This window comes from Terrapene carolina, unplaced genomic scaffold (assembly GCF_002925995.2).
Source record: "Terrapene carolina triunguis isolate 2854851 unplaced genomic scaffold, T_m_triunguis-2.0 Scaffold833, whole genome shotgun sequence".
Lineage (NCBI taxonomy): Eukaryota > Metazoa > Chordata > Testudines > Emydidae > Terrapene > Terrapene triunguis.
Window position 1 is genome coordinate 2,359,058 of NW_020665184.1, and position 21,455 is coordinate 2,380,512.

At 57.1% G+C, this 21,455-nt stretch overlaps 1 protein-coding gene across 1 annotated transcript in view; it reads right to left on the bottom strand.

The window, feature by feature from the left end:
- Positions 1–785: 785 nt before the first annotated feature.
- The window catches only part of LDLR (low density lipoprotein receptor), a 22,078-nt gene continuing 1,408 nt past the window's right edge, over positions 786–21,455 (bottom strand). The window contains exons 2-18 of the mRNA XM_024200018.3: positions 14,089–14,211; positions 13,641–13,763; positions 12,658–13,032; positions 11,885–12,007; positions 9,606–9,728; positions 9,212–9,331; positions 8,417–8,542; positions 7,681–7,852; positions 6,928–7,155; positions 6,597–6,715; positions 5,704–5,843; positions 4,781–4,922; positions 4,492–4,644; positions 4,034–4,207; positions 3,451–3,528; positions 2,774–2,931; positions 786–1,951 (exon numbers count right to left, since the gene is read on the bottom strand). Coding sequence (XP_024055786.2) covers positions 1,916–1,951; positions 2,774–2,931; positions 3,451–3,528; positions 4,034–4,207; positions 4,492–4,644; positions 4,781–4,922; positions 5,704–5,843; positions 6,597–6,715; positions 6,928–7,155; positions 7,681–7,852; positions 8,417–8,542; positions 9,212–9,331; positions 9,606–9,728; positions 11,885–12,007; positions 12,658–13,032; positions 13,641–13,763; positions 14,089–14,211 — 2,513 coding nt within the window. The 3' untranslated portion in view covers positions 786–1,915. The remainder of the gene's footprint in view (positions 1,952–2,773; positions 2,932–3,450; positions 3,529–4,033; positions 4,208–4,491; positions 4,645–4,780; positions 4,923–5,703; positions 5,844–6,596; positions 6,716–6,927; positions 7,156–7,680; positions 7,853–8,416; positions 8,543–9,211; positions 9,332–9,605; positions 9,729–11,884; positions 12,008–12,657; positions 13,033–13,640; positions 13,764–14,088; positions 14,212–21,455) is intronic.

A 21,455-nucleotide genomic window follows, 5' to 3' on the forward strand; every position in this document is an offset into this window, starting at 1 on the left:
GAAAGATTTGATGGCAGGTGGAGACACCCCCCCACAAAAAACAAAATAGAAAGAGGGGATGAAGGATGAAATTAACTCAGCAAACATCAAGAAAATAAATAAATCATATTTTACATACAGGAAACAGCTCCAACCAAACATATACAAACACACACAGGCCATTGTGTGTGGCAATAGATACTATCTATACGCTGTACACGGATATTTACACCCTTCACAATAAGGAAGAAGTTGAATCTGTCACAGCTTCAGGCCAGAAGGGGCGCGTTCTTTGCGTTGGTCGGTAGCCTTGTTCCCTGGCCCGAGGGAACGGGAGTGCTACACCAAGGCGGGAGAGTTGTCCCTTTGTGATCTTTAACCTTTAGATCTCGTAACATTACGGCGGCCTCCCTGCACTTTTATCATTAAAACTCATCCGTGCAGAATCCCCCGCCGCAGACAACGGGGAAGGGACCAACTCAGATCAGAAAGGCCACATTGAAGCCCTGATCCTGCGAACGTTCGTGAGCAAAGTCGCTCCAATGCAGGACCGGGCTATCAGTCCATATACGCGCATAGGGACTGCCAATAACTCAAGTACGCGTTCGAGCATGGGTCGAAAAGAGCTCCATTGCTCATGAAGGCTTAGACGACTTTTCGTTCTGGGTATTTTTGGTAGGGTGCAGAATCGAGCTGACTCAAGTCCTGCACATTTTTTTTTGTTTTTGTTTTTTAAATAAAAAGGCAGTTCCAGGGGTGGGGCTGTAAAAAAGGATTCAAAGCAGAAAGGAGGGGAAATAGGGGGGGGGGCGCGCGCAGCTGGCTTAGACGTTACCAAGACTCAAAGTGCTAAGGCATGTGGCAACCGTTAACGGTAAGAAGAGTCAGGCCACGCTCGCATGGCGTACGTTCCCTACTGCCCCGGCCAGCACAAGCGGTTCCTCTCTGCCCTCCCAGCCAGACACAGAGGCTAATGCAACGACACCTCTTTGAACCCGACCTGGATTTCTTCCTTGCGGCCCCCGCCAACCCTGCAGCGCAAGAGGGAGGGAGGGAAAAAACAAAAGACCGTGCAAAAAAAAATACACAACCCCCCTGAAAAGAACCCCAAAAAAGTGCAAGGCGGGTGGGGGAAGAGGTTCCAGCGTTTGAACCCGGCGATGACAATCGGCACCCACCGGCCCATCTCCGAGGAACCGTCCTGTTCAGCATGAGCCATGCCAGCGTCACCGACCGAGAGAAGCACCTGGGTTGTGCCATATCTGCCCGGGGGCGGGGGGAGGGTCTGAAGACTTATCCTGCTTGGGAAAGGGAGATGGTACATTGTGCGTGTGTCGGGGTGGGGGGCGGGATTCCAGATCTAAGCAAACATCCATTCCCCAGAGGGGGCGCACGCAGACAGACACGGAGTACAGATGTGATGGCAGCACCGATTTGGTTTTTAAGTCCCTGATACAGATCTGGCTCCATCCTTCCTCCCTGCCGTTAGTCCTTTAGTGACATCGACCAGCTGTAGGCGTGGGGGGACTCCCAGCTTACATCCAGAGACGTTGTGTTTCTTTCCACCCGCCCGATTTCTTTTCTCCTTCACACGCAAGAAAAATTCTCCTCCTGTCCCAGATCAAACGGAAGAAAACCAGCAGGTAGGTCCGCGGGGGGAAAAAATCGACGGCATCGGATACAAAAAGTATTAAATATATAAAACATAAAAAACCCAAGAGTCAAACCACATGCGTCTCCTCCCCCGAGCGCCAAGCAACCAGTGTGTTGGGGGAGAAGCAGCGCAGGCTCATCAAGGTACTCAGGAAGTGGCGCGGCACTGCGGGCGGGTTGGATGGTCGTTAAAGAATCAAAAAGTCCGGGGGGAGAAAGACGTGGCGCGTCCCTCCCTCCCGTGAAACGAGCAGCAAAGTCTGGCAGGAGGCACCTCCCAGGTTCACGCAACGTCGTCTTCCAAGCTGACGATCTGTCTCTGTTAAGGAAACACATTTCAGCCGTTACCAAAGGTTTCTCCTTCGGACAAGCTACGGGGCAGGGATCTAGCTACGCCTCAGAAACCAAACGAAGCCGCTGCTTCAGACTTCAGGGTTTGTCCCTATTGGGTGAAGCTCTGACTAGCCAGGGTGTATCGGCCATTGGGAAATAGGATGCAGGAACTTCTGCTTCAGAAATTGCTTGTGCTAAAGGAGAACTCCCCTTAGCTGCTGGCAGTATAGGGGCTAGGACACAGTTAAGCTACTCCGATTCCAATTGGGTAGGGGGCAGTGTATTCCCAGGCATCCTGAGAAGGTGTGAAATATTATCGGTGAGACGAGCAGTGACTTTGCCAAAGCCCCAAGCTGGGTGGGAAAAAAACACCCAAAACTTTTGACAAAGCAGATTCAGCGACCCCGCAAATGTGTCTCAAATACAGGAGTCAATTTCCCTGCATCTTTTGAAGCAGCCAACTTTAGCACGTCCCACATGAAATGTTTGGGTTTGAAACAGCTTTTTGTCTAAGCAATTCCTTTCAGAACCAAGACAGCGGACAAAAAACCCAGAAACTTATTTTTTGTGTTTTCAGAGTTGCTGACAAACCAAACCCAGTTTTTGGCCCAGCTCTGCTCAGACGTTCCTGGCTGCCAGCCCTGCATACAGGCCACGCCTGCGGCTCTTGGAAGACAGCCAGGGGACATACTTGGACCATGGGCTCCTTGCCACCTGCCTCTCCGCGGGGACTGCAGACCTCCCGGCTCGCGTACTCTGTTTTGCAGCTGGATTTTGGAGGCGAGCGAGAGGCAGGGAGCCGGCTTACCGATGGGTACGTGTATCCATCCTGGCTCCGACAGATGTGAACCTCGTCCTCGGTCGTTTTCTGATAGACGGGGTTGTCGAAGTTGATGCTGTTGATGTTCTTGAGGCGCCAGTTCTTCCACACCAGGAACGCACCGAAGGCGATTAAGCTAATGAGCACTGGGGGGGGAAAAAGGGGAGACATTGTAATTGCTGGAATTAAACACAAGACCCAAGAAGTTCTATTCAACCCCCGCGAGGCAATGGTACAGTCCAGATCGATTCACCACGGACGATGCTGGGATGTGAAATCCCCACGGAACACAGAGGTCAGAGCGAATCGCCAATGGGAGGGAAGGAAGGCTCAGAGGTAACTGAGGTCTCTCTCTCTGGTACTTAGACCCTGCTGATGGGGACTACGAGTGCCTCACAATGTGTTCATCTCCACAGCAGCGCTGCTATTCCTCATTGCACCGATGGGGAAACTGAGGCAGGCACCCACCCCAGGGATCCCTAACGCATTCCTAGGAGAAATTCCTTCCCGACTCCAGACCAGGGCAAGCCGCTGAACCCGATGACCACGGCCAGACGCCTCAGCAGCCAAGGCGAGGAACAGCCAGGATCCAAGCCCCCGACGATTTCGTTTGCAGAGAAAGGAGGCTGCTCAGGGAAGCCAGCGTCTTAGGAACAGGAACTTACCCAGTGGCAAGACAACGGAGAGCGCAGTGGGGCCGCTGTGCTTGTCCTGGTTGGTCTCAGCAGCCACGTCGTTGCGAGCTGGAAGAGGGGAGAAGCCAGTTAGCATGCAGCAGAGGATGGGGCTGGTGGAAAGTATGGCTTGTCCATCCCAGGAGCTGTACAGAAATCCCACTGGTCACAGCATCGGACAGAGCGACTGGTTGACTCCCAGCTCTTCTGCCACTGATTGCATCAGACCCCTTTTACAGGTGGGGAAACTGAGGCACAGAAGCCCAGTGACCTCAGGCAAGTTGGTGCCTAGGCAGGATTAGAACCCAGGAGTCCCAACTCCCATTCTCCCCTGGCGTCTACTCGTGAGACTACACTCCTCTTCCAGAACCAAAAATAGAAGACAGGTGTCCCGACACCAAGAACACCCAGCTCTAACCATTAGACCACGCTGCCCTCCCCGAGTTGGGAGCATAGCCCAGGAGTCAGGACTCCCAGCCCCCTCTGCTCTAACCGCTAGACAGCATTTCTAGCTATGGTTCTGGACAAGGGAGGATGTTGGGGGGTGGGGGCGCGAATAGAAAGGCATTCTTACCCTGCTGGGAGAGAGTGACCATCTCGGACGTGGTGAGGTCAGGGCCGTCCCTGGCATGCGTGTTCGGCACCCCAGCCGTGGCAGCCGGTGGCCTTGCTGTCTGCTTCAGCGCGCTGGTCGTGGTGAGCAGCCGGGCCAGAGGCGTGGTGCTGGGGGCGGCGGGGACTTCCGGATCTGGGAAGGGAATTTAATGCTTAGCGGAGGTTTCTCTGCCCCTTTTACTGGCAGCCTCGGGAGGTCAAGTGACTTTCCCTGTGTGATGCTGGGTGTCAACAACCACACTGAGAATAGGACCTAGGAGTCCTGGCTCCCCACTCCCTTGCTCTAACCACCAGGGAACACTCTCTCCCTCTCCAACAGGACCGGGCCGTCTACAGAAAGCTCGGCACAGATGCAGCGGGACATGCCATTGAGCTGGCACCTGGCCCCCCCAAGCGTTGGCCGATTCCCCCACGTACCTTTGGTGCAACTCCTCATGTCCACAGCGAGGTGCAGGGCATCGGGGCAGGCACAGGTGTACTTGGGCGAGTGGCGTGTGATCTGGGGGGCCGGCAGGCACAGGTACTCGCAGCCGCCGTTCGGGAGAGGCTGGTTCTCGCACCAGTTGATGCCTGGGAGGGCACAGAGAGTATAGACCTGAGCACCGAAGGCGACGGGGTGGGGCTGCGGAGACGGACGGAGGGATTCTGCAAGGAGATCCCAACGCGGGGGCAGAGAGTCACGCGGCCCACACGCCCCGGTTCGTACCTGCCGGCTGTCGCAGGTTGTGATACAGGACGATATCTTCTGGGGAAAACAAGTCTTCCGCCACCAGGGTGACGTTGGCGCCGGTCAGACGGTTGGCGCTGAAGATGGCTTCATTGAGGATATCGGTCCAGAACACTTTATCCTGAAGTGGGATTCAAGATGGAGAATCAAAAAGACGCCCCCCTCGTTAGCCACTGGCTCCTCCCGACACCCACCCACCGCAAAAACCCAACAGCATGTGCCAGTGACGCGAGCAAATATTGAAAGAGGCAGCAAACGCCTGGCCTTTGTCTCCAGAACACGTTGCATCACTAAGCTCTGCACGGTGCAAGGTCCAGGCAGTCCCCCACCTTCCTCCTCTAAGGGGGATAGTCGACCCGACGGACTGAATCAGGGATTGAAGAGAGGCTAGAGATTTAGCGACGTCCCCATTCGGACCAGCCCCTACGCACAAAGCACTTCAGCTATAAGCTCCTGGGACTGGCTTTTCCATTGCGTCTACACAGCCCCCAGCAGAACGGGGCGGTGCCAGACCGGATTGGAGCCTGTACTGCAATGTCACCCACCAACACAATCTCAGTGTAGCTACCGCAGGGGCCGGGACAGGCAGAGGCTTAGCTCGGAGGTGAACGTTTTCCAAGAGCGACTAGCAATGCCTGCGGGTCCTACTTGAGATCCCTTAAAGTGGCTGGGATTTCAGGGGGCAGGTTCTCAGCGCCTGCTGGGGGGGCAGGGAAAAAAGCCAGGCCTCTTTCGAGGGGTCAAGTCAGGCAGTCCCAAAGAGGCACCCGCGTCACTAGCTGCGTTTGAAAGTGGGGAGACGCCAGGGGCAGGTACTTGGATTTTGTGCCCGGGACGTTTAAGTTTCCACCGTGGATTTCGCGAGGCTGATCCAGACAGAGGAGCTTCGACCCAAGACTCACCTCAAAGACGGTGACGGCGAAAGGGTGAGCCAGTCTCTCCTGGTCCTCGAGGACCGTTTTCCTGCTGCCCCCGTTGACGCCCACGCTGGAGATGGAGTGCAGCTTGGAGTCCACCCAGTAGAGGCGCTGGTTTACCAGATCTGAAAGAGACCCGGGCACGGTGAAGGCTCCAGGACAGCAGAGATCTCGCAGGGAGCTGGAGCACTCAGCTAAGAGGCCTTCTAAACAAGTCAGACTCCCCATTCAGCCAAGCCACGGAGAATCCAGCCACGTGAAAGGAACACGTTACGCTCCAGTCTGTGCGAATGTTCCCGTAGCTTTGGGGAGTGAAGAGCTGCCAGAGACCCAGCAGCACTCCTCGTACGCGTGCCTGAAACCTCCGCGTGGCCGAGAGGTCAAAGGAACCCGATCGAAACGGGACACGTCATCAGTCGACTCAGGAGCCTCGCTTCAGACAACGTCTGGCCTTAGGAAGATCTATATTTAGGTGCCTAAGTAAGTGGACTGGACTGATTTTCAGAAGCTCCCAAGAAACTCACTCCCTGAGGAGCTGAGTTTTGGGCTCCCAGATTTGAAAACTTGGCCAATAAACTCCCCTCTGTGTGGGTTACTGCCCCCCGCAAAGCTCGTTACACTGGAAAGAGCTTTAAGCATCTTATTGATCCTCTAGCCCTGATGGTGGTTCTCCGACCCATAGAAACGTTGGGCTGAAAGGGGTCACTGCATCCCGGCGCCCAGGCCAGTGAAACCACACTGGTCAAACTCCCTTTGGTTTCCACCTGCGTTCTCCTCCCCAGGCGCTCCTCAAGGGAATGTTCCTTCAGTTCTGTGCGCGCCCTTCTGGCGGGGAACAGTGAGACCCACAGACCCCCCCCCCCCCCCCGCCCACATACCTAGAGTTATTCCATTGGGCCATTCGATGCCGTCTGTCACCAGCGGGAAGCTGTCCACGCCATTCAACCCGCTCTTGGCAATCTTGGCAGAAGTCCCCCAGTCCGTCCAGTACATGAAGCTGCCAGGAGGGAGGCACAAGGAGATTAGAAAGCACCGCTCACCGGGGACCCGCTAAGCTAGCGTGACACGGGGGAGACAGCTCCGAGTCTGGGCATGGAGTTCAAGCCCATCTCCTGCCAGGGCATCCAACATCTCATCTGTCTGTGTTGCTGAGGGAACTGCCGCTTCCCCTCCTCCTGTTACACACGAGACGGCTTTAAAGCTACGTACCCGTGGCTGGGGTCCACCACGATGGCACGTGGCTTGGAGCCGGGCTCCTCGATCAGGGTCTTCCTCTTGGCGCCCTCCCTGTCGGCCACGGAGACGGTGCCCAGCGCCGAGTCCGTCCAGTAGATGTTCCCGTGGACCCAGTCGACGGCGATGCCGTCGGGGGCTCGGAGGCCGGTGCTGATCACAGTGGTGTGGTGGGTAGAGTTGTCAGCCTGGTCTAGCCGGGTGCTGCGGGGGAGAGGAGACGGGTTAGAGCCGGGGGCTCGGCCCCAGCGGCACTGGAGGAGCAGTACCAAGCACGTCCTTGCAGCGGGGCCGCGGCTGAACAGAGACAACGGGCCAGCTGGCGCAGCGCCAACGAACTCCACGGAACTGCGTCGGGTCAAGGGCAAACTCTGGCACTGGTGAGAAGACACCAGACCAACAGTCCTGAAGACAGACGGCCTCTAGGCGCAGGACAAGGACAGCTTAGGGAGCAGCGGGGCCAGGTTTCCCCCAGCCTGTCCCAGCACGCATCACCCCTCCCAGCCTAGGGAGGAGACCTCACAGGCATCTCTGCTGGGGCTACCACGATGGGGCTCATGGTTTCACTATGTGGACCCCCCCCTCCACTGGGAAACGTGATTAGCTTCTTTGCTGGAGGGTCTACCAGCTGGGGGTGGCTTTCACACCCTGCTGGGGCGGGTTCCCACGGCTCAGTGTGGTTCTGGGGCCCCACCCGTCGCTAGCAGAGCCAGGCTGCCCCGGCTTTACCTGTAGATTTTCTTCTGAGACAGGTCAGACCAGTAGATTTTGCGCTCGGCGATTTCCAGGTCCAAAGCCACCACGTGTTTCAGGTGGGAGATGAGGCTGCCGTAGTCGCTGCGATCCAGCGTCATGCGCCGCACTTCGTTGCGGTTGGTGAAGAAGAGGTACGCGATGGTGCCTGGCAGGGCCGGGAAGGAAGAGAGGGGCCATGAGCCAGGGCCAGCAGACAGTCACGCTAGCTTAGACCCGGGCAAGATGTGCCAGGTCCCCGTCATGAACGGGAAGAGGGAACCGCCAGGCAGAGCTGGAAGTTCACAGCGATAGACAGTCTAATACCAAGACACCTGCTGTCACCATGGCCACAGCCCCCATCCCACAGGGTGCTTTCCGCCTGACACCGCCAGGCACTGGGAAATAGACAGTCGGTTTCTCATTAACCACTCCGTTTTCTTAAGCAAACATCCTTCTCTCAGATTCCGTGAGCGTCACCTGATCTTAAGGCAGGGAAGTGTCTTAAAACCAGGGACTGCTGAGAGACAGACCTGGGATGGGCACCGGGCAGTCCTGAAACAGCCTGGCTTCACGGAGGGACTAGGAACCAGATGCTGCAATGCACTGGGAAGCAAACCCCAGTTTTCCAAGAACACGGCAGTATTTTTTAAAAGCCCAGCCTGGCCAAAAGACAGACACAGGAGTGTAGGTCACAAGCGGCGTCCCCAAGAACCGGGAGTTGCTGACTTACCGATGGCTTTGCAGGTTTTGGTAGTGAGGTCAAGCTGGTAACCTTCGTTACATTCACACTTGTAACTTCCCTCCAGGTTCACGCAGATCTGGCTACACGTGTCGGGGTTCAGACACTCGTCAATATCTGCAAACCCCAAGAGGAAGCCGTTAAAAACCCCTCGAAACGCAAGAGACCGGATGCCCCAGCAGGGATTTTAAATAGAGAAATAAAGTTATTTCTTTTTTAACTCCCGGGAGGCAGAGAGCCGCATGCGTTTGCTGTGTCTCAATCCCAGGGGAGCATTTCAGTTTGAGATACTCAAAAGGGGTCTTGCCAAGGTAGACCGGGGAGTGGGCTTCAGAACGGGAGCTACATCTCCCACCGTAATAAAAACCGGCTCGCCCCGATTTCAGGGCTAGGGATGGCGGCCAGAGCCAGAGGTCGCCTTACTCATCAGCAGGGCACGGTGGAAAGTCAGCGCTCTACACTGAGCGAAGCCACCTGCACGGCAAGGGGGGACTGGCCGTCACACGCCTGTTGCCACCCAACAGACGTGCCTTTGCGCGGAACGTGGCTAGATCAGGGTGGAGTAGGACCGCCACTGGCCGGCCGCGGTGCCGTTGGGAGCGGTCACTGGACTCTGAGCATGCTGCTTAAAAGCAGACATTACCCCTCAAAGCCGCAGAAATCTCCCCCACGGCCAGCGAGAGGCCATTAAAAAGACTGGTCCGGACTGGTCCCCGCAGCTGGCAGTGGATTTTAAAGCCACATACAGCAGTCGGCGGGAGCTTGACAGAGCGGTGGAGAACCTACCTTCACATTTCTTCTGGCCAACCAGCTGGTAGCCCTCAGGACACAGGCACTCGTAGCCAAGCTTGAGATCTTTGCATATGTGGGAGCAGCCGCCTTTGTCGGCCAGGCACTCATTTGTATCTGGAAGGAGACCGACTCGGTGTGAGCTGAAGAGCTTTGCTCAGCATCGTCACCTAGCCCGCCCGTCCCTCCAAGGCCATTGAGACACCGCGCTGGCCCCAAGCAGAGGCACTGACCGCCCCCTTTTCGAAACCCACCCGAGAGTCTGTAGGATCCAGCATTTCAACAGCAAAGGCGAGAGAGCCAAATTGCAAGAAACTTGGGATCCCAGCGGTGCTCCCCAGAACGGGCGATGCCCTCCTCTGGCCCAACGCGAGACAGAACAAACTCTTACCGCACTCCTTGATGGGCTCGTCGGACCAGTCCCTGCAATCCCGCTGCCGGTTGCACACTTTGTCCAGAGCGATGCACTCCCCAGAGCGGCACTTAAACTTGTCAGGCCCTTCGCAGGCAGTCACTGGAAGGAAGAAGATTCTCTTGAGTTTCATACTGGGCTTCTCTTGCAAGAGAGACGAGCCCAGGATAGCTGCTAGAGCTGGAGAGGCCTGCCAGCGGACTCTAGCAGTGCAGAGAAAGGCCAGGGCTGGGTGTTCACTCTTCCCTCTCCTCCGGCTAAGAGCTCAGCACAGCAGCTCACTCCACATGGAAGTCCCACAGTTTTGCTAATCGATCGTTGTCCTGGACCTGGCTGGGGACTTTGGGAAGTGCTGGGTTCCGATTGTCCTGACATTTTGTTGACTGCTTGGGAAGTGTTTTACTTGCCCTCAAAGTCTTTGTTTTAAAGGGGTAAGTCAAATAAATCCGGAGCCGAAATCCAACCCCATTGTGCCACTTTGGCACAGGAAACCAGCGAGAAAGCGCAGAGATCTTCCCAGCGGAGGATCCCCTTCCCGCCATGTAGAATAAAGCCCCTTTCCATCACTCTGGCAATGGAGGGGCCTTAAAACGGTCACAGGGTTTATGCTCCTGGGGTAATTGACTGAGAATGGGAACCGTTAACTAACACTAGGGACATAAACAATGTTCCTGGTAGGCAGGCTGCTACATTGCTGCCTCTAGCCTGCCTCGTGCATAACAAACAGCCCGACCCTGCCGTGCCAGCCAGCTGCAGCAGCAAGGGACAGGGACAGACTCGGTCTCTCTCTCGTCGGCACACGTGTACACCCAGCCCTGCAACCCCCCCCCCCCCCCCCCCCCCCCCCCCCCCCCCACCCCCCGACAGTGACCAATCACGCAGGCACGCACGCCCAGCGCCCCCTCCCGTCTCTGAGGCTGCTCCGGGCACGCTGGAACAGACATGCTGCCAGGGAAAAGGTGCGGGTCCCCGGCAGATTTTTTTGCATTTTTCTGCCCCCATTTTCCCTGCCAGCCTGGGAATCCAGGACCCTGTCTTGAGCCAGACACACCCGTCTGCTCCAACACAGACCCAGGTCTGAACCACGTGCCCCAAAGCTGCAGACTTAACTGAAAGCCACTTAAGAAGTGTTCCTGTCTTTAACACCCAGATGCCCAATTCCCAATGGGGTCCAAACCCCAAATAAATCCATTTTGCCCTCTATAAAGCGTATACAGGGTAAACTCATAAATTGTTCACCCTCTATAACACTGATGGAGATATGCACAGCTGTTTGCCCCCCCAGGTATTAATACATACTCTGGGTTAATTAATAAGTGATTTTATTAAATACAGAAAGTAGGATTAAAGTGGTTCCAAATAGTAACAGACAGAAAAGTGAATTACCAAGCAAAATAAAACAAAACATGCAAGTCTAAGCCTAGTACAGTAATAAAACTGAATACAGATAAAATCTCACCCTCAGAGATGTTTCAAGAAGTTTCTTTCACAGACTAGACACCTTCCTAGTCTGGGCACAATCCTTTCCCCTGGTTCAGCCCTTGTTCCAGCTCAGGTGGTAGCTAGGGGATTTCTCATGACTGCAGCCCCCTTTGTTCTGTTCCACCCACTTATTTCTCTTTTGCATAAGGTGGGAATCCTTTGTCCCTCTCTGGGTCCCACCCCCTCCTTCTCACTGGAAAAGCACCAGGTTAAAGATGGATTCCAGTTCAGGTGACATGATCACATGTCACTGTAAGACTTCATTGCCCACTTGTAAGTCTTCCTGTATACGTGTGTGCTGGCAAGTAAAACACACCCATCTACAGTCAATTGTCCTGGTTAATGGGAGCCATCAAGATTCCAAACCACCATTAATGGCCCTCACTTTGCATAATTACAATAGGCCCTCAGTTATATTTCTAGTTTCAGATACAGGAGTGGTACATTTAGACAAATCGGATGATCACACTCAGTAGATTATAAGCTTTGTAATGATACCTTACAAGAGACCTTTTGCATGAAGCATATTCCAGTTGCATCATAGTCACACTCCTCAGCATACTGTCATAAAATCACAGAGTGCAGCGTCCCATAGGCACTGCTTGTGACTGCAGAAGCTTGTTCTGCTAGAGATTCTGGCCAGAACGGGAACTATTGGTCTCAGAACAGCTTGGAGAGCAGCGGTGACCCAGCTCAAGCCAACAAGAGGCGGCCCTGGGCTTGTCGAATGCCAGGTCACGCGGGGGTCTCGGACGGGCCCACCCCGCGCCACTCACCGTTCTCGCAGCCGACCTCGTCGCTCAGGTCTTTGCAGTCGTACTCCTGGTCGCATTGCCGGCTGCCGTGCACGCAGGCCCCGTCGCTGCACTGAAACTCGTCCGGGCGGCACGTGGGCTTCGCTGAGGGGACGGAGAGGAAGGCAGAGATTTGGGAACCCAGCCACAAAGGCAGCCGGCGCGGGGTTTCCCGCTGCCCGGGGAAAGCCAAGGCGGGTTTCTACCCCGCTCATTCGAGGGGTTTTATTTAAATCCGACCCCAAAGAGCACATGGCGTCTCTGGGCTGGAGCCGGCCCCGGTGGGAGCATGCGCCAGCTGAACGAGGGGTCGCGTGCCAGGAGGCAGGTGGGCGATGTGACTATCAGATCAGCCACTCCCAATTCATCCCCTGAGCAGGGTCAGCCCAGGAGACGGCCAGGCAGGGACGGGGTCACTAGCCTCGGTTTGCCAGAAGCTGGGAGTGGATCACACAATAATGGCCCTGTTCTGTTCATTCCCCCTGGGGCACCTGGCATTGGCCAGTCAGTAGACAGGGCACAGGGCGGGATGCACCTTTGGTCTGCCCCAGTCTGGCCGTTCTTACGGCAAGGCCAGGTTTCCCCGCCCCCACCATGCTTCAGCCAACATGCGCCCACACCAGATCAGTGTCCGGGGCGGTCCCAGGCCTCGCCCGAGGCACTACAGCCAGTTGGGAGGGGGGAGACTGGGAACAGGTGTCAGGCCTTCCCCGCGCGGCTAGGAATCGGCAGCTCCCGGGCCCCGCCCGCCGTACCACAGTTCTCCTCGTCCGAGCGATCCCGGCAGTCCAAGCCCCCGTCGCAGCGCCACTGCGCGTGTATGCACTCCCCGGAGCCGCAGTGGAACTCCAGCGGCGAGCAGGGCCCAGGGGCGGGGGCCGGCCGCCCACCGCAGTTCTGGGGCCACTCGTCGGAGCCGTCCGGGCAGTCGGGGTCGTCGTCGCAGGCCCACAGCTTGGGGATGCAGAGGGAGCTGTTGCACTGGAACATGTCCGGGTTGCAGGTCGGGGCGGGGCAGTCGGCCTCGTCGCTCCCGTCCTCGCAGTCGTGGTCCTCGTCGCAGACGAAGGCCAAGGAGAGGCACTGCCCGTTGCGGCACTGGAACTGGTCGTCCATGCAGCGCTTCGGGGCTGGAGAGGGGGCAAGACGGGGGGGTGATCAGCAGCCCATGCCAGGGGGGGCTGGAGAGAGGGGCAAGGCGTGTGTGGGGGGGTGATCGGCGGCCCACACCGGGCGGGGCTGGAGAGAGGGGCAAGCCAAGGCGGGGGGTGGGGGTGGGAAATGAGTGGCCCATGCCGGGGGGGCTGGAGAGGGAGACTTGGCCCCTGTAACAGCCTGGGAGGCTGTTCCCAGAGCGAGCTCAGCTCCGTCTACGCGTGCAGCGGTCACACCTCTGACTGCAGCCTAGGCACCAGCCCTGGTCGACGTGCAGCGAGGTGCCCGAGGTCACAACAGAGCTGGGGATAGGACCCAGGAGGCCTGACTCCCAGTTCCCCCTGCTCTAGCCACTAGCCCCCCCCCCCCCCCCCCCGCTGGGCGCAGACCCCCCCCCCCCCCCAAATCATGATTCCCAGTCTTCCCCTAGACCAAGCCAGTCCCTCCAGCACCAGAAACTCCCGCACGCCTGCTCGGACGCCAGGCCGTGCTCCATGGAAAGCCCGGCGTGCAGGACGTCCTGTTAGAGCCGTCGGCTCCAGGGGCCAGAACAGCCCCAGCTCCGACGCCGAGCGCCACGTACCGCAATCCCGCTCGTCGGCGCCGTTCTCGCAGTCAGCCTTGGCGTCGCACCGCCAGGAGGCCGGGATGCACCGGTTAACGCGGCCCCCGCAGCCGAACTCCTCCGACTTGCACGTCACCGACTCTGGAGGAGACAACGACCAGGCACTGGGTGCAGGGGACACGGGGCTGGACGAGACCGTGAGGCCAGTCCCTGCTAGCACGGCCGGCCCTGGCATCTCACCCCAGCCAGCCCAGACTCTCCCTCCCTCTCCTTTCCGGCCGGTGCCGATGCCTGGCCAGTTGGTCCCCATTTCTTCTTGTGCCAACTTTGGCCTTTAACAGCTCTTCACCCTCCCCCGGGGGTCCCCCCCGCCCCCTCTCACTAGGCAGAGCCAGCCAAGCGCCGCGTCTCCTCCCGCCAGATCGGCCCTCGATTCCCCGCTCGGCCACCCGGAGCAGCTACTTACTGCAGGTCTCCAGCCACTCGTCGGACTCGTCCTTGCACTCTGGGCTGCCGTCGCACACCCACTTGGAGGGGATGCACTCGCCGTCCTGGCACCGGAACTCGGTCTGGCCGCATTGCTCCTCTGCTGCCAGGGACACAAGAGACCACCGGGTTAGCCGCGGAGAGGAGCCGCTCGGGAACGTTCGATCAGGAACCAGGCTGCATTGCCGGAGACGGACTAGACCCGGTAGGCCAAGTTCCAGCGAAGCCCGTAGTATCCCCCAGCTGCTTGTCTGCTGCAGCCGGAGAGAACGGGCCAGACCCTCCGCTCCGCAGCAACTTAGCTCCGCTGGTGAAAATCAGCATAGACCCACTGATGCCAAGGGAGCCATCCTGATTCACAGCAGCTGAGCATCCGGCCCCTAAACCCATCCGAGAGTGGGAGGGGCAAACCAAGCTCTCTCCGTATCGTTATCCCAGCTCCGACCGGATCCCCACTTTCCATGGGGATGGGGTCCCCCACTTGAGCGCAGCCACATTTTAAAGATCTTCATGGTAGATGCAGGGAGTGAATTTGTGGCTTCAGTGGGCTCAGACTTCACCAGTGTCTTTTTACAGCACCGTGTCCCCGTATGGTGCTACAGAACCCACCCGGGCACTGAGCGCGGCTGTGAAGCATAACCCAGCAATTCCCGGTCTCCCCACACCGGCTGAGCACTGAAGAATCGCTCCTCCAGCCTCAACCCCTTTCGCCAACGCAAGCAGACGCCTCGGGAACAGCGTCGCTGGAGAGGAAAGGAAGTTAACTCTCCTCGCCATCCACAGGAGACAGGGAGCTGGTGTCCAACCAGTGCTAAGAAACACCGTCACCAGACTAGAGACCCCCACTTCTTCCTGTGTCTGCCGACTGGTTTATCAAACAGCCACAAAATTCTCTTCTAAGCAGAAGCGTGTGTTGGGTCAGGGACGACAGCATCCATGAAGGGTCCGAGCCAGACCGAGGAGGGTCAGAAGTGCTATTGCATGGGATGAAAAGGATCCAGGGGCTGGAGGGGGAATTTCAGGGGATTGTTTAAATATTCTCTGCTTGGCTGTGAAAGCTACCAGAAGGAGCTGGGAGTTTTTGGTAGGAAAGCAGGGTACCTTTTCTGCTACAAAGTTCCCACGTCTTGGCTAGCGGCTACAAAGCACTCCGCGTGCTACCAGTCTAAAAGGGACCCAATGGGGCCATGCTCCGTGGCGCTGCAGGGGAACGGCGGCACGTGGAGAACACGGGGTTTAGGAGACAGAAGGCACCTTGCTCTGGTGGGACAGAAGCCGGACTTGAGAACAGAACGGCTCAGCCCTGCCAATGCTTGCCATGGCTTGGGATATTTGACAGCCTTTGTGAAGACCCAGCTTCTGGAGTCTGGTGATTTACATGCCTACCCCTTCCCCCCAAAATCAGCTTTAATTTAAAAGAGAAGCCATCTAGCCCCCTGGCTGCTGGGGGAATCTCAAACATGTCAGCCATACCCAAGGTCCTTCTTTGGCCCCCAGCACCAGAACAGCTGAGCACCTGACCGTGTTTAATGTCTTTATCCTCACAAACACCCCTGGGACGCAGGGTAGGGCCATTATCCAGGTGGGAACAGAGGCCCAGAGACTGGGCCAAGGTCACACAGGGGGTCTGTGGCAGAGCCAGGATTTGAACCCAGAGCTAGTGCTCTATCTGCTGGACCACCCAGGTCCTACACCAAGAGACGCCACTTTTAAGATCTCATGATTTTATGGGGCCCAACTCAGGATTGTGTGATCACAGAATCCTAGAAGATCAGGGTTGGAAGGGACCTCAGGAGGTATCTAGTCCAACCCGCTGCTCAAAGCAGGACCAATCCCCAGACAGATTTTTGCCCCAGATCTCTAAATGGCCCCCTCAAGGATTGAACTCACAACCCTGGGTTTAGCAGGCCAATGCTCAAACCACTGAGCTATAGCTCAAGGGACAGGCCGCTGCAGGGGCAGAGAATTACACTGAACTACAATGATTCGTGGGCACTAGGCCGTTCTGCCCTGGCAGGCTCCCGCCCCCCCATGGACCAGCCCCGGGGGAAGCACCTGACTGGCATGCGACACGCCCGGTGAAACAGACACACGCACAGCTCAGGCATGAGCTGACTCACGGCGCACTGGGTTTCCTCCCGCGGCTGCGTGTACGGTTACTACAGCTTCCGCTCTGCTACACGCCACCGAGTTTCAGCTGATTCACACGACCTCGCTTCACACACGCCCTTAGAACAGGGGAGTTGGTGTCACAGTCGTCACAGCGAGGAGGAGCCAGGATCACACCACCAGCGCCCGCCCGGGGCTCGGCCCAGCTAGTCATCTGCCGAGATAAGCTCTCAAAGGGCAAGTACTTTCCCTGCCTGGCTCCACCGCCGCCTCCGTGTTTGCCAGCCAGAGCCTTAGGCAAACAAGGCACCATCAGGGGACCGAGCCCTGGGGACATCTTGGAAATCTATTCCCTGCCTTCGCACGCACACCCGGTCGTGTCACCGGAGTTTAAATCCGGCGATCAGACGGCCTGAAGTAAAAACCGCCCCACACCCCCAGCTGAATTTTGCAGCTGTTGGTCCATTTCTAGTATACACCTCGTTACGGGTTTTGTTGGATTGCACCAATAAGGAGGGATAATGGCAGACTGGAGCCTTTCTAGAAGTCAATCTAGGATATAGCCGGCCCTGACCACAGCGCCCTTCCCAGGACCCGGAATGGTCACTGATTTGCAAATCGTGTGGCACTGAAACGGACGTGAGCCGGGCATTTTATCCAGCCTCGCTGGCTTATTTCACCTGGCGTCAGAACAAGAGTGATCCGACAGTAAGGCACCCCGAGAGGCGCTCGGTAACGTTCTTCCTGTGAAGGAGGAGACACAAAATGGCAACTGCGGCTCCAGCAGGAAGGCATTGAAAAGTGCAACCCACACACCACCTCTCCTCTCCTCTCCGGCACCACACGCCACCTGGGACTTCCCTTCTGTTTTTAACGGGGCTTTGCTTCACCCTTGGGAAGTTCACGGACACACAGCTCCAAAACCCTGCGCCTCTTGAGGGGAGCTGCAAAAACAGACACCACAAAGGCTACACCAAACAAGGAGGTCGGTTTAACTACGTCCATCAGGGGCAGGGAAAATCCACACCACTGAGCGCATCGTTACACTGACCCAAGTCCCCGCAGAGACAGCGCTAGGTTGACAGATGAATTCTTCCGTCCATCGAGCTACTGCCTCTTGGAGGGGGTCACCTGCGCTGGTGGGAGACTCTACTCTGCACACGTGTTTTAAGGGTAGACAGTCCTCAGACAGGGTTGTTGCTACACAGACGTCAGCTGATGGGCAGAAGGGATCTGTATCCAGGGAAGCCAGATCCCAGCAACGGGACAGTCGCCTAATGCGGTCCAAAGTCTTGGACATCAACCTCTAGAGCGGTCTACTTTAACCACACGCAGCCATGCCAAATGCTAGACTCTCGGGGATCAGAGCCCGGGCTCCTGTCCTACAGCCAGAGGAACCGTCCAGCAGGAGCTCGCAGCTCTGTCTGGCACTAGAGACATCCCTTGGTTTCACTTCACTTTGGAGACACGGCGGTTTCCCTATTCGATGCTGCCCGGGAACATACATGCACTCGCTTAGCTTTGGGGCTGCTCCCCCAGCAGAGCTGAGCCCACCTTTCGGGCTTTTCAGGAGCAGGGCCCGAGTACGTCCACTCGCCTGGGGGGAGCTTTTAGGGGCTCATCGCCAAGTGGAGCGTCACTTGCCGATTTCAACGTTTTCTGCCCCTCGCACGCCGTAAGGGCAAGAACCGTACAGCTCGGCCACACCACGGTAATGCTGAGCCGACACAGAGCTTTAACGTGGGAAACTGGCCGGGCCCAAGCAAGGTTACGAAAAGGATTGTCGGGCACAATTTGCAACAGCGCTGCTCAATTTCCAGTCAAGGCAGCCTACTTCCCTTTAACCCATTAGCATGAACCCAGCAAGAGACGGAGGCTGCTCGAAGGAATACTCCAGTCAACGCACTGCAAGAGAAAGCCACTCGTTCGGCTTTGCCCAGGGAGGCCCCGGCTGCTGTTGACTGCGGAAGAAGAGCAACCCTCCCGAGGTTTTCATCTCTTTGTACAGCGAGGGGTGCAGGCTGACCCCCAGCATTGGTGCTGGGGATTTACGTGCTGTACAACTAAACCATGCCACACCATTTTATTGCCGTGCCAACAGGAAACTGGAAAGCACTGAGGAGACATTTCGACCGCTGAGCCCCAGGAGAGGAGAGTCAGCTGACAAGACTCTCAGAACAGATTTTCTGAACCCAGCCTCGGGGCAGCCAGCATCCCATCGGCCCATGGTCACCTGACCCTGGGACTGGGTGGTTTGCAGATGGTATTTTGGAAGAGACGCTGCCACATTGGTCAGCACAGGCGCCCATCTGAGAAACCCTTTGAAATTTACATTAAAAAGGGTAAGCAACTCAAAAAAAACCCCCACCCCACTTCTTTTTCAAATCGACATCCTCAGTTCTCGTCCCTAAAAATCAAATTAAAAATTAATTTCTTGTTTCTAGGACTAGTCGAGAAAAATATCCATGTCACCACTAGGCAAGAATTCCTTGTGCTCTCCACGCTCTCTGTGCAGACAGCAGATGCGTGTGGCAGGACAGTAAACTCGGCAAACTTTAAATACTTCTCACTGCAGAACCGTGATGTTCTATTTGCTCCAGTTGTAGATTTAGGGCTGGATTTTTTTTGGCAGCTCAAGTCACCCTTTCACGTGACAGCCGATTTCTAACCCACTTCCACGGCAGGTTCCACTTTGCTACAGACTGTTAGCAAGTCCCGGTTATAGAAGCCTGCAGCTACTCTCCATTTCAGCTGTCTCATGTCACAAGTTCAGGATAAAACATCACTCCAGCCCCTGCCTAGTTTGTAAGAATGCCTGGAATACAGTCAAATTCCTCAAATCACTGGCAAAGCCAACTGCAAAGCTCCTTTGCCTGGCACAGGAGTCTGGAGCATCACCTCCCTGTAGCAACGGCATCGTGCCCTTGACAGCACCTGGAAGGATGAATGAGTAACACTCACTCCAGAGGCTGTACTCGATCCAAAAAGCCATGTGCATTCATTAGTGGCATTTTGCTGTGGGTCGCACTGGACCACGAGCAATTGAAACCCAGCGTGTCTCCATTCAGCCTTCAGAAGGAAGCTGAGAAGCAAGGGAACGGATCCAGAGGGCCTGGAAGGCTTTCCTGGAATCACACTCCAGAAGACCAAGGGCACGAGGCAATTAGCACAGATGGCAGGAGTCCAGGGTGGGGGGAAGAGGGAAATCTCACATGAGCCAGGTTTGTAAGATGAACAACGAGTTTCCTGCCCTACATTCCCTACAGATTACCGTGCCCTGGTGAAATCAGAGGCCAGGCTGGGTTTGTAGGGGAGTGACTCCGCCTGTCGCTCGAGTTAAATGAACGCTATAGCAACACCTGCAGCTAGTAAAGATCCAGGTGCTCCCCTACAGTAGCTTTAATTCCAGTACACCCCCAATGTACAGCAATGGTGGCTATCCAGATCCAGTGTTTGCACCCAAGGGGGGGGCTGTGGATTCAGCTAACTAGGATTTTGGGCTACAGAGATAACTGGGAGAGCACGGCCATGCTACAGCGACACCTGTGGCTGCTGAACATACAGGTAGATATTTCCCTACAGAGGCGTAACAACCATCTACAAATTCACACACCACCGAGTTTCTTGGACAGAGCACAAGTGCCCATCCCCTGGCTGCAGAGAGCAGTGCCTGAGGAGAGGGCTGTGTAAAAGCCTCCCATGCAGGAGTGAACTCTTGGTTCAGGATCTCTCTCCACCCCAAAACCATGCAAATCTCCGGCCAGGAGCATTTAGAGATCTAGCAAACACTTCCAAAGCGCCAACGTGCAAACCACACTGCTAGACACTCAAGAATGCGGAATATGAAATTTTGCCCGCCACCCGACTTTGCCCAAAAATGGGGGTGAGGGTGGGGGTTGTCATAAAAAGACTGCAGTGAACCACCACTCAGGGAAAGCAAGGAAACGCCCATCTGACACTCAATGCAACATGCATTTGGGTGCAGACAAAGCCCTTCCGAACAGGTGCCCGTTCCCGCACACAGGCGCGGGATGCTGCCAGGACGGAAAGGTTTAGCCCCTTGCACTGGTGTAAGCGAGGACACGACGCAGAGCGACGCAGGATCCTGGCTCAAAGCGCCGAGCACTCTGGGGAGGACACGGAAACGCGCCGGCGTACCAGGAACAGGCCTGGAGGGGTCACACTGGGAACAGCCGTCGGCATTTCAAAGCAGGGCCCCTTGGACACACACGCCGCGGGCTGCCTGACAAGGGGCTTTGGCCTCGGGGCCGTGGCCCTGAAGCTCGTTTATGGATTTTGAGAATCGGTGACTAAGGACAGCGCCGGGCTGCAGCTCCCCGGGGCCCTGCCACAGTCAGGGTGACCACTCGCCGCCCCCCCACCACCACGTCTGGCTTGGCCACAGACAGGAGTATGGGGATCAGCCGCAACCCCAAGTCAGCAAAGGGGCCGACGCCCCAGGTCCCCCTCCCCCTGGCTGGGGTGCAACTCTGGCCACGGGTGGGGTGGGGGACACCTGCACCATGGGGCTCTGGGGGGAGGCAGCCCTGGGTTGGGGGGGCAATGGGATTGGGGGGGTAGTACACAGTGGGGGGCTCATGTGGGGAGGGGGTTTGATGCAGACGCTATGAGGGGGGGTCATTGAGAGAGACCCCGGGGAGTCAGGGGGTCATGTGGGGAGGGGGGCTCCTAGGCTGGGCAGCGCCCCCCTCAGCTGCCATTGGCCAGAGGGGGAGGGGCCACCCCGGTGGCCAGTTGCAGCCACAGCCAATGAGCGAGGGGAGAGCCCAGACCGCGGCTCCTCCCCCTTCCCTTCCCGCCCATCCTGGTGGCCCCCCCCCCCCCCGGTTCCCAATCCCCCCCCCCCCCCCCATGTTCTCCAGTCCCCTCCCCACCCTGACAGTGCCCCCCACTGTGTGAAACCTGTTACCCCCCTCAGAGCCCCCACACACCAGGCACCCCTCCCTTCAGAGCCCCCATAACGCCACCACATGCCCCCCACCAAGCACCCCTCAGACCCCCCATGCACCCCCAGATCCCCTCCCAGAACCCCCCATTGGCCTCAGACCCCCACCATACACCCCCTCAGAGCCCCCAGAACAGCCACCACATGCCCTCCACCCCTACTATGCCCCCCCCAGATCCCCACCCAGCACCCCCCATTCGCCTCAGAGCCCCACCAGGGACCCTCCACCTTACACCCCCTCAGAGCCCCCCAAAACAGCCCCACCAAGCACC